Here is a 12,852-nt window from a genome sequence, read left to right on the forward strand (position 1 = left end):
AGGTTTTCCTGGAGTAGTGTCACCTTTCTTTTCCTCACTCATTTGATAGATGAGGAAAAGGAGGTAAACAGGGTTAAGTGACTTGTGCAGCATCATACAGTCAGTGTCTGAGGTCAAATTTGAACTCACATCTTCTGACTTTAGACCTGGCACTCTATTCACTGTACCATCTAGCTGGCCCAAGTGAATCCTTTGCTAACAAGTATTTTCTTTACTTTCTCCTTTTATATTGCCTCTTTAATTCTACAGAATTTTGTAGGCTCTTAGTTATTTAGAACTTATACCATCATGAAATTAATTATCTTTATGCACGAATCTAGTAATTTTACACTCTGTGCCTCAAACAGACTCTCTAATAGCATCATAAATAAAGTTCAATTTCTTGACCTGGAATTCACAAGGCCTTTATTATTTGCTGCTCTTCACATTATACTCTGACCCAAACCACAACTTGTCCTGAACTTTCCCACATCTGGTGCCTATAAAGCATACTGTTTTCCTATGTTCACCATTCCCACTTTACTGTTAAATTCTTGCTTACAGTGTTCCTGGGGGTAGCTTGGGTGGTGCATTGGATGGAGAGCTGGGCTTGGAGTCAAAAAGATTTCTTTTCCTGAGTTCAAATCTGGCCTTAAACTCTTCCTAGCTGTGTGACCCTGGACAAGTCACTTAACCCCATTTGTCTCAGTTTCCTCATATGTAAAATGAGTTGGAGAAAAAAATGGCAAATCACTCCTGTATCTCTACCAAGAAAACTACAAAAGTGATCATGAAGAGTTAGACTTGAATAAAAACAACTAAATTATAATGTTACTACCACTGGCATGCCTTTCCTGTTTCCTTGAAACAATCTTTTTCTGCCAGACATATAGCATCACTTTGCTCTGGAGCAGGGTGGATAGAGGAATTGGTCTTGGAGTCAGAAGACCTGGGGTATTTTTAAGAGTCCAAATATTGACTCTGTGACCCTTGGAAACTTAACCTCTCATAGTTTTAGATCAGTGAACCTCAAAGTGTGATGAGAAACCCTATGGGAGTGGGGAAATTCATCAGATGGTTAGTGGAAGAGTTCAGGAGAGGACATTATAAGGACTTGAACTGAATTAGGGGTTGACAATGGGAAAGAGAGCAATTAGGTGGCACAATGGATAAAGTGCTGGCCTGGAGTTAATAAGACTCATCTTCCTAAGTTCAAATCTAGTCTTAGACATTTACTAGCTATGTGATCCTGGGCAAATCACTTTACCATGTTTGCCTCAGTTTCCTCATCTGTCAAATGAGCTGGGGAAGGAAATGACAAGTCACTTCAAAATCTCTGCCAAGAAAACCCCAAATGCCATCACAAAAAGTTGGGCATAACTGAAATAAGTGAACAAAAAGTGGGAATAGAAAAGAGAGGATAGTTTCTCATGAGATATTTTAGAGTATTGACAGAACATGGTGATGAATAGGATATAGGAGCAAGGCAGATTTAAATTTATGATCCTGAGGGAATGTAGTAGGAAATCATGTTGGTGGGATGGTTAGGTGACACAGTAGGGGCAGTTAGGTGGTGCAGGGTATAGAGCACCAGCCCTGGAGTCAGGAGTACCTGAGTTCAAATCAGGCCTCAGACACTTAATAATTACCTAGCTGTGTGGCCTTGGTCAAGCCACTTAACACCATTGCCTTGCATAAAACCTAAAAAAAAAAAAGCATGTTGGATTATTCAGTTGAGTATTAGGTTAAATAAGAGTTAATTTAGAATATGATCCCCATAATTTTACTTCCAATTTTTAAAAAGCATTTAAATTCAAAATCTGGGGATCAGTAATGATATAAGTCCTTTGTCTTTAAATATTGTAAAGTGTAGAACAAAAATACATGTAATGAAACCAATGAAAAAGTGTTGTGTCTGGAGGTATTGAAAGCACTTTTTAAGAATCAGTTCCTCAGTTAGGGATTTTATAAGTAAGTAGCAGATTTCTTTCTCATGCCAGCTGAAGATATATTTCTCATTCCCTCTCTCTCCTAATGTTGACATTTTGCTAATGTGCTTCTTTTTGCTAGTTTTTGATTGAAATTCTACTCCTTCCTTTTAACTTTTTTTTTTCATTTTTGTTGAATGGTTAAATAATACAGTGGATAGATTGTTATACTTAGATGCAGAAAGATCTGGGTTCAAATACTTTCTAGAAACTAACAGTGATCCTGGGCACTTGTCACTTATCCTCTTTGTACTTTATTTTCTCACCTATAAAATAATAGACAGAACCTAGGATTGTGAAGCCTCAGAGAACTAACTTTAAAGCGATAGCTAAATACTATTTTTTGTTTATCATTTATAATCTGTGTTAGTATGTCTCACTCTACCTTGATTTAGGAGAATTCATTCTGGTGACTCAGAACTGGATTTGGGCTTGATTTTTGCCACTTACTAGCAGTATGGTCTTGGGTAGGTCATGTGACTTGTCTGTGTTTTAAAAGTCTTCCTATCTACAAAATGGAGATAAAACTTATACTATAATCTCTACTATATACCATATAGTGTCTATATAGTAAATCTATAGACTATATATATATTATATATATCACTGGGTCATTTTTTCTTTTTATTTTACAAAGATTTTATTTACTTTGGGTTTTACAATATCTTACTCCACCCCCCCCCCACCACAGAAGGCAATTTGACAGTCTTTACATTGTTTCCATGGTAAACACTGATCCAAACTGAATGTGATGAGAGAGAAATCATATCCTTAAGGAATAAACATAAAGTATAAGAGATAGCAAGATCAGACAATAAGATATCAGTATTTTTTTCTAAATTGAAGGTAATAGTCCTTGGTCTTTGTTCAAACTCTGCAGTTGTTTCTCTGGATTCAGATGGTATTCTCCATTGCAGACAGCCCCAAATTGTCCCTGATTGTTGCACTGATGGAATGAGTGAGTCCATCAAGGTTGATCATCACCCCCATGTTGCTGTTAGGGTGTACAGTGTTTTTCTGGTTCTGCTCATCTCACTCAGCATCAGTTCATGCACATCCCTCCAGGCTTCCCTGAATTCTCATCCCTCCTGGTTTCTAATAGAACAATAGTGTTCCATGACATACATATATACCACAGTGTGCTAAGCCATTCCCCATTTGAAGGACATTTACTTGATTTCCAATTCTTTGCCACCACAAACAGGGCTGCTATGAATATTTTTGTACAAGTGATGTTTTTACCCTTTTTCATCATCTCTTCAGGGTATAGACCCAGTAGTAGTATTGCTGGATCAAAGGGTATGCACATTTTTGTTGCCCTTTGGACATAGTTCCAAATTTCTCTCCAGAAAGGTTGGATGAGTTCATAGCTCCACCAACAATGTAATAGTGTCTTACTGGGTCATTTCAATGATAACTTGAGAGAATACATAAATACAAGTCATTGTTACTGACTATTAAGGAAGACAACCTCTATTTGGTAAGTATAGTTATCAGGGCTAAAGATGATATAACTGATTTTATTTTATGCTATTTTTGAGATAGGAAATTCTTAAATTATCACTCTTCTCTTTCTCAAGGTTTATCAAGACTTTTGCGATTTCAAGTGGAGAACTTACTTGTAATATACTAAACACAAAGATGGCGACTAATGGGGATGTCTTTTATAAGGTAATGTTTTTATAAACTGCTTTTATAGTTGATTAAGTGAAAAATGATGGGGCATGTGGGAATCCCCTTTAATGTCTATGATCTTGGAAAATGGTGATTCAAAAGTCAGGGGACTTAAGTTAAAATCTTTCTTCTGGTAGTATTATTTTATGAATTTTGGGCAAGATACTTCCCTGGGTCACAATTTCTTTATCTGTAAATTGAAAAGTTTTCAATAGATGGTCTTTTAAGTTTCCTTCCAGCTCTAAATATGAAAAAAAAAACTCTTCCCTACATTTTTCCTGGAAGAATAGACTTGACCAATGCCAGTGTCACTGGATCTGGGCATTGCAAATAGGTTTTTTTTTTGCTTTTAAATAATAATATTAAAGATATCAAATCTTAATGTCTCCCTTTGAGGGGATTTTCTCATTTCCTGCACCATTTAACTTGAAATCCTGAGACAGTGTTTGCTTTATTTAATTCCTAGTTATTATTTTTCTGGCTGCCATTTTCTCTATAGATGACTTCAGGACTTGTTGAAAAGGACCTATATCAATTCTAAAAAGTAGACTATCTGTCCTATTTTCACACTTCTTTTATTGATTCAATTGAACAAACATGTACAAGCCACTAATCCAAGTCAGAAGGATATAAAGACAAAAGCAAAACAGTCTGCCTTTAAGGTGTGTATATTCTCAAAAAATAAAACAGAAGGAGAAGTAAATATATATATATATATGTATATATATATATATATATATATATACATATATATATATATATATACAAAACAAACAAAATGATTTCAAGACAGAGAAAGCTTATATCATTGTGGCATCAGGATAAGCCCTTATGATTTAGTCTTAATAGTAAAAATATAATAAAATAATAAAAGGTAGTAAAATAAAAATTATAGTAGTAAAAAATAAATAGAACCTTTTCAATGTACTTTGCAGATGAATAATTGGAAAACATATCATCCTGCCTGAAAAATTATATCAAATCATCTTCTTTAAGCAATATATTCAATATGTCCTAGGTAATAAACACAAATAACTACATTTTTGTAATTGATAGCACTAAATTATTTTATGAGAGTCAACTTTATGTCTTGACTAGAAAGCAATCCTCAGAGCCAGAAAGGTCTGAGTTCAAGTCTTACTTCTGCCAGACACTGTCTGTGTTACCTTAATAAAGTCAACCTCTCAGTGACAACTCAGTGACAAAACTCAGTCAGCAAATGCTTGCCATTGGAATATGAAAATGGTTTTTACTGGGAAGAATTGTCCAGGGAAGTAGTGGATAGAATCTATTACTTGAGTCATGAAGATTTGGATTCCGATCCTTCCTCTGAGAGCTTAATATCTGACCTTGCAAAAGTGATTTGAGTTCTTCATGCCTTAGTTTCCTCACCTCTTCTTTGGGGTTAATAATAGGACTAGCTTCACAGGAATGTTGTGAGGATCAAATGAGTTAATATATATATAAAAAGAAAAATATTTTGCAAACCCTAAAACATTACAACTAAGTCCTGATGAGTGAAAATAATGAATATATTGAAGTAGCTACATAAATTTGAATTTGCACTATTCAAAGTTATAATTCTGTAAAATATAATTGTTTTCAATGGAAATGGTTTCAACAGTTTTCTTTTTTAATTGATATTTTATTTCATTTTTCTAATTACATTATGAAAGTTTTTCAACGTTCATCCATCCAAATGCATATGCATGCTTTTTAAGTTACATGATTTTCTTCCACCCTTCCTTCCCATCCTTCCCCAGTGATGAACCTTCAGATGAATATTGTTCATACACATTTATGTTCAAAATGTTTACAGATTAGTCATTTTCAATATGAGGAATAATGATTAAGGGAAAAGAGAGAAATCCATGAGATAGGAAAGGAATATGTAAGAAAAATATTTTAAACAGGGAATGCAGTGTTTATTCACATTTGTAGGGTTTCTTTTTGTTTTGACTTATTTTGCTTTGTTTTTCTTCCCCTAAACGGGATAGCATTGTCTATAGCTGGTCTCCTGGGTTGTCTGAGCTCTCTGAACTGCTGAGAGGAGTTGGCATCCATCAAGGCTGATCAATGTAGTTGTTAATATATAGAATGCTCTCTTGGTTCTTCTCTCTCCACTGGTCTTTTGATGGGAATGTGCAATGTGAATTTGAATACTAAACACTCAAAAATACATTATTTGCACTAACTGGGATACAGCTGAATTAACTTGCTAAGCTGATCTTTCTCCATTTAACAATGAGTCAAGACTTCTGACTGTTTGCTTATTACATCTTCTGTATTCTTCAATCTCTTCAGAGGAAATAGCATAAATCTCAGTCTCTGGGTGATGGGGAAATTCATTTTTAAGATTACATGAATTTGAAATTATGACTGACATGTATGCCTCTAAGTGAAAATGATTCTAGGAAACTAAAACAACCAAGAATAAGACTCTGAAGTGACTTAAGTCTACAAGCATAAACTAAACTGTTTAATAGGTATTGGTTGAATTTGTGGTTCTCATCAAATTTCATTTGATGACGCTATTACAGAGAGAGTACAGAACTGAATAGCCATTGATCTGACCCAAGGTAGGAGTGAAAACTGGTTTTCATGTAAGGTTCATCTAATTGTGGATCTTGGTTCTTTCCTGGGACAAAAAAGAAATTGGACCAAGTGATGCTGTTAGTGCTTGTGCAAGTGGATATCTGGTATTTCCATGTAAGGGTTCATCTAATTGTGGTTTTTGGTTCTTTCCTAGGACAAAAAAGAAATTGGTCCAAGTGATACTGTTAGTGCTTGTGCAGATGGTATGACAACATCAGGTATTGATACCCGAAAATATGTCAAGATTTCCAGAACACTAGAAAGGAAAGTTTCACCGAGAGGAATATGTGACGTTAGGATGCTGATCCCAGAATCCAAGAAAGGGTAAGTTAAAATGTGTTGGATTTTCTAATCTATAATATATAATCATACAAATGTCCTAGTAAAGTTCTTTTGGGAAAAGAGTTATATTATTTCTTATTGTAGGGACAGCAATCTGAATGAGGCTAATGGACTTCTCCCAACACCTTAAATATACATATTCCTAGATGTTCTTCTAAAGCAGAGTTATAACTTCTGAAAAGTTTTTTGTAACACATGTTTTACAGTCATGTGGGAAAATGTTGGAGTCAGATGTGGACTTCCAAATATGAGAATATAATTCTTTGAATTGGGCTGTGGCAGAAAGTATGGGAGTGGAAGAGAAAGATGACTCCATTATCCTTAGACTTGATGAATGCATTGTCTTGTTCAATGGGACAGTTGCCCTGAGTCTTCCTATGGTACTTTCATATCTCACCTGCCCAGAGTGTACTTTGATAGGTCCAGCCACTCTAGAACACCATAAATTCCTAATAAGTGCATATAGTGTATGTTTGCTCATCAAAGAAGCAGGCCAATATGGGGAAGAAAACTTGTAGATGAAAAGCACATAGCAGTCTCATCCCCACATATTTTGTGTCCTGAGCCATCTAGGGCAGCAATGAATTTGGAGTTAGAGAACTTGGATTTGAATTTCTATATTTATCACCTGTCTGACTTCAGGCAAGTCACTTATGGACCTCAGTGTTATCATCTTTAAAATGGGGAGGTTGGACCTTTCAGCTCTAAATCAGTAAACTTTATGTGAAGATGATATTTGGGAGTAATGCATTCCCTATCTCCCTTAAAACAGTACCCTAATTAATTTGTCAGGCTATTACTCTGAGTGCTATGGTGAAAAGAATATTAAGATCTAAATTTAGAGAACCTATGTTCAAATTCTGCCTTGGATGCTTACTATCTTTTTGATTTGTGTAACAGTAATTTAGTCCTGCTTGGATTTTTTTGAGATCTTGATGGTGTGTTTCTATTAACACAAACCAGCTAATCAAAATAATGACATTTTTTAGGTCAAATACTCAGCAATAAGGTAAGCGGAATTATAATACTATCATAAGTTCTTGTATTTTAAATTAAATGCAGTAATAATAAATTACAATTAACACCAAACCTCATTACTATCCTGCTTATATGTTCAGTATTTTTAGGGAAGAGCAGAAACATACTTAAAGAAGTCTGTCAGGAAACCACAAATGGGAGGAAAATCCATGTATTCAGAGTAATTCACAAATCTGGGTTACAGGCTTTGATGTCACTGGTCCATTCAGGTCTGTCTGAAACACACAACCTATTTTCTCTATATATTTGAGTTTTTTCAACATATAATCAAAACCACATATCCTTTCAATTTTCACCATGAGACCAGAAGGGGACAGCAAAGAGCAACAGACACGTAGTATCTAGACCTGATTTCTTCCCTAGTGAAGGTGGAGCCTCTCTTTCCCTGATCAGGAACCATACTAAAACCTCTAAAACTAAACTAATTGTCCTAGCTCTACAGAAGTTTGGCTGCTGCTTATTCGCACACACAGCTTTGACAAGAGATACTTTTGACCCTTAGCTGACTGTTTCTTTAATATTCTTTTGCCAGGATTTTTGCTTATCAAGCTCAGCCCCAGACCCAGCCTCCTCTATCTTTTTCTCCTTAAAATCTTTATTGATATCTTTTTAAAAATATCACCACAATTTCTTCCATTATCCTTCTAGCCCTGCCTCCCCAAGTCATCCCATATAACAAATAATAGTTTTTAAAGTAACTTAAAACTTTTAACGAATGAAACTCTACCCACTCTCTCCTTCCCTTCTCTTCTCCCAAAAGGAAAAAAAAATTGTAAAAGAAATACCCAATAGCTTCTAATGATATAAATCAGAGCTAAATGACACTTAGTGAATCATCTTTCACTTAAAAGGCAGGAACTTGCTCAATTTCCTCTAAAAAACAATAAATCATATTTTTTTGATCATACCTCAGTTTCTAAGCCATTATGTTATTTCTAATCTTTTTTCCTTTTATAGTTCATTTTATATTATTATATTTAACTTGTTGTGAAAGTAAACAAAAGCCCCCCCCTCACCCCCCCAAAAGATAGAGAAACCTCAAGAATAGTGAGAGAGAAAAGAAGTATAATTCAGTCTATGTTCAGATTCCAAAGGCTCTGTCTCTGGGATGAGTTGCCTTCTTTATCATAAGTCCACCAGAGAAGTTGCTTCGATATCTGTATTTCCTTCCATTTTATTCCTCCCCACTTTCATTTATTCTTTGCTCTCTCTTTCTCCTTTCACTCATCCCTGAGTGAGTTGTATCTGACTCCCCTGTCCCACGAACTTCCCTCTCTTTGATCACCTACTCCTTCCTATCTTCCCCTGTCTTCCTTATCCCATCCCTTTCCTCTTATATATGAGTTTTTTCAACGTATAATCAAAATCACATGTCCTTTCTAATTTTCACCATGAGACCAGAAGGGGACAGCAAAGAGCAACCTACACTTAGAAACTAGACCTGATTTCTTCCTAGTGAAGGTGGAGCCTCTCTTTCCCTGACCAGGAATCATACTAAACTAAGGTAAGGTAGATTTCTATATCCTAAGTGTGTAGGTTATTTCTTCCCCTAGCCATTTTTGGTAAGAATGAAGGCTCACTCATTCCCCATCACCTTCCTCTATTCCATTCCATTGCAAAAGCTTTTTCTTGACTCTTTTATGTGAAATATCTTAGCCCATTTTTTCTCTCCTTTTCCCTTCCTCGAAGTACTTTTGACTCCATCTTTATACTACAATTATACCATTATAGTCAATTCCCTCCTGTGCCTCATATACATTTCTTTTAATTGCTGTTATAAATGAGGTTCATATGAGTTATCAATATTTTCTTCTCATGCAGGAATACATGCAATTCAGCATCATTAAGTTCCTCATGTTTAGTCCTTTTCATCTACCCTCTTTATGCTTCACTTGATCCCTGTACTTGGAGATCAAACTTTCTGTTCAGCTCTGGTCGTTTCAACAGGAAAATTTAAAATTTCCCTGTTTCATTGAAAATCCATCATTTCCCCTGAAAGAGGTTGTTCAGTTTTGCTGGGTAATTGATTCTTGGTTATAAAGCAAGCTCTTTTGCCTTCCAGAATATCATATTCCAAGCCCTATGAGTCCTTAATTAGATGCTTCCAAATCCTGTGTAATCCTGACTATAGAGCCATGGTAGTTGAATTGTTTGTTTCTGGCAGCTTTTAGTCTCTTTGACTTGGGAGTTTGGGAATTTGGCTATAATATTCTTGGGATCTTTTGGGATCTCTTTCAGGAGGTGATTGGTGAATTCCTTCAATTTCTATTTTACCCTCTGCTTCTAGGATCTCAGGGTAATTTTGCTGCATTGTTTTTTTTTTTGTAGATTTTTCAAGGCAATGGGGTTAAGTGGCTTGCCCAAGGCCACACAGCTAGGTAATTATTAAGTGTCTGAGGTCGGATTTGAACCCAGGTACTCCTGATTCCAAGGCCAGTGCTCTATTCACTGCGCCACCTAGCCACCCTGCTGCATTATTTCTTGAAAAATGCAGTCTAGACTCTTTTCTTGGTCCTGACTTTCTGGTAGCCCAATAATTTTTTAAATTATCTCTTTTGGATCTGTTTTCTAGGTCAGTTTTTTCCCAGTGAGATATTTCACATTTTCTTCTAACTTTTTGTTTTTCTTGGTATTGCTTTATTGTTTCTTGATGTCTAGCAAAGTCAACAGCTTCCTTTAGTTTTTTTTTTTTTTAGGTTTTTGCAAGGCATACGGGGTTAAGTAGCTTGCCCAAGGCCACACAGCTAGGTAATTATTAAGTGTCTGAGACCGGATTTGAACCCAGGTACTCCTGACTCCAGGGCCGGTGCTTTATCCACTATGCCACCTAGCCACCCCTCTTCCTTTAGTTGCAATCTACATTTGAAGGAGTTGTTTCCTTCGGAGAGATTTTTAGTCTCCTTTTCCAACTGGCCAATTTTGTTTCTTTTTAAGGCATTCTTCTCATTTGCCTTTTGAGTTGCTTTTTTTTCTATTTGGCCTAAACTGTTTTTTTAAAATGTTGTTTTCTTCAGTATTTTTTGTATTTCTTTCACCAAGCTACTGACTTGGTTTTCATGATCTACCTGCATTGCTCTCATTTTTCTTCCCAATTTTTCCTCTTCCTCCCGTACTTGTTTTTTCAAAGTCTTTTTTGTGCTCATCTATTGCCTGAGTCTATTTCCTATTTCTCTTGGAGGGTTTGGATACAGAAGCTTCAACTTTGTCATCTTCTGAATGTGTATTTTGATCCTCCATGGGAATAAAGTAATTTTCTTTGGCCAGATAATTCTTTTTCTGTCGTTTGCTCATTTCCTCGGCCTATGACTGTTTTACTATGCTTCCAAGGCTTTGGGGGGAGGTTGGGACACCCTTAATTCCTTAATTCCTCCAAGGTCTTATGAGAGACTCTGAATGCTCTCTTGATTGTGCTCTGGTATGTGGATGACCACAAGCCCTCCCCTCTGCCCTGGAGCTGTGAGGAGGGTACCTGCTCCTCTATGGTAGTTTGGGGCTCAGATTGCAACCTCAGTCAGAATGTGGGCAGACAGTAGAGTCCTGCCCCAGGGATAGCAGCAGAGAGAGACCTCTGCAATTTCTCCCCACATTCTTATTGTCTGTGGGCTGGGAGCTCTGGAAGTGCTGGGTGGCTCTGATTCCCACTGCAGGTTCTCACTTGCAGGGCTGCTCTGAGGTTAGAACTTGGTGCTCACTCTGGTGTGGCAGAGTTCTCTCATCACCCCTTCAAGCTGTTCTTGGTGATCCCTGGGCCAAGAGGTCCGAAAACCTCCCCTTCTGCCACAGACTTAGGCACCTCCAGGGACCCGGCTGCCCCATGGGTTGCTCCTGGAAGGCTGGAGCTGGTTTGCTCTGCTGCAGCTGTGCTCACAGCAGCTCTTTTCAACCCCTGGTCCTGGTGAAACAGACCTGACCATTCCTGTGGAACTTCTAAGTTGTCTTGGACTGGCAAATTGTATCACTCAGTTTTTCTGTGGGTTCTGCCCTCTGAGTTTTGGCTAGAGTCATAATTTGATGGCTTTTGGAGTTTTTTGAGTAATGAGTTTCTGGGAATTCCTGCCTTCACATTGCCATCGTGGATCTGTCCCCAATATCTATAATTTTTTTTTTAGTTTAAACTTTATAAGTATTAAACCAGGTATAGTAAAATGAGCTAAGGGATCGGCTAACATCACATTCTGTCCTTGAAACTATTTCTTCATATGTTTTCCAGCTTTTAATAATTTTTTTCTCTGTCCCTTAATCCATCAAACTGTTCTTAGACAAATGAAGTATCACTACAGTTTTTACAAGGTGATTAAATTTTTAGATTTATGCCAGTTTTTTGTTTTGTTTTAAATTGTTCACTTTCCTATACCTATTAGGTATCAAAATGTTCTTTTATGGCAGAGGCAATATCTTACATCATTTATCAATTGATTTAAACCTCTCCGTTTATTTAAAAGTCCCCTTTTTTCTGTCTCTTTCAGCACTAAATAGCTTCCTATCAAAAGGACAGTATCCTATTGTTCTTAAAATACTGTCACCTTAAAGGGACAATACCTTAGACTTTAAAAAGGGAATGGTTAATGTTAATGTCAGATGGAAATGTTCTTGGGAAAAGTCATTATCCAACTATATTATTATATGTAATTATTTTATTATCCTGGTATAATTATAGTTACTTAATTTAATGTGCTGGAGACCATTACAAGGTTTGATAAAATAACTGCTTTTTTGGTAAATGAATGAAAAATATTATACTTTAAACTAATTTTATTTCTATGGGGTTTCAATTTTTATCACTAGTTCTCTATATTTTAAAACACTTGTTTTCATATAGCTTGGACATTTTGAGTACCTGGAATGGCAACATTTATTAAAACATATTTACATTTTTGTGGATTGATGTTATATCTGTGTGATTATGAGCAACATTTTTTTTCTGTCAGTATCAGATCCAGTATCACTTATTTGTTTAGTTGTACAGGATATTTTGAGGTCTGTTTTTGTAGTACAGGGACTCATCATTCTTTAGCTTTATGAAAGTTATCAAGTTTCTAGTGTGTAATTAAGGCTGCCTACTACATGTTTCTATTCTAAGTTTTTATAACCTGTAATGACAGAGTCCACAATTTCTATCACTTTTGTTTTTAGGTTTTTGCAAGGCAAATGGGGTTAAGTGGCTTGCCCAAGGCCACATAGCTATGTAATTATTAAGTGTCTGAGACCAGATTTGAACCCAGGTACTCCTGACTCC

The 12,852-nt window shown here is 36.2% G+C and overlaps 1 protein-coding gene across 8 annotated transcripts in view; it reads left to right on the forward strand.

Annotated features, from left to right (window-relative positions):
- LOC141514006 (uncharacterized) overlaps window positions 1-12,852 on the forward strand; it is a 247,533-nt gene that overhangs the window by 21,847 nt on the left and 212,834 nt on the right. For all 8 annotated transcript variants that reach the window (XM_074224410.1, XM_074224416.1, XM_074224414.1 and 5 more), the window contains exons 2-3: window positions 3,548-3,638; window positions 6,391-6,560. In XM_074224410.1, coding sequence (XP_074080511.1) covers window positions 3,609-3,638; window positions 6,391-6,560 — 200 coding nt within the window. In that variant the 5' untranslated portion in view covers window positions 3,548-3,608. The remainder of the gene's footprint in view (window positions 1-3,547; window positions 3,639-6,390; window positions 6,561-12,852) is intronic.

The sequence above is a fragment of the Macrotis lagotis genome, chromosome 2 (genome assembly GCF_037893015.1).
Source record: "Macrotis lagotis isolate mMagLag1 chromosome 2, bilby.v1.9.chrom.fasta, whole genome shotgun sequence".
Lineage (NCBI taxonomy): Eukaryota > Metazoa > Chordata > Mammalia > Peramelemorphia > Peramelidae > Macrotis > Macrotis lagotis.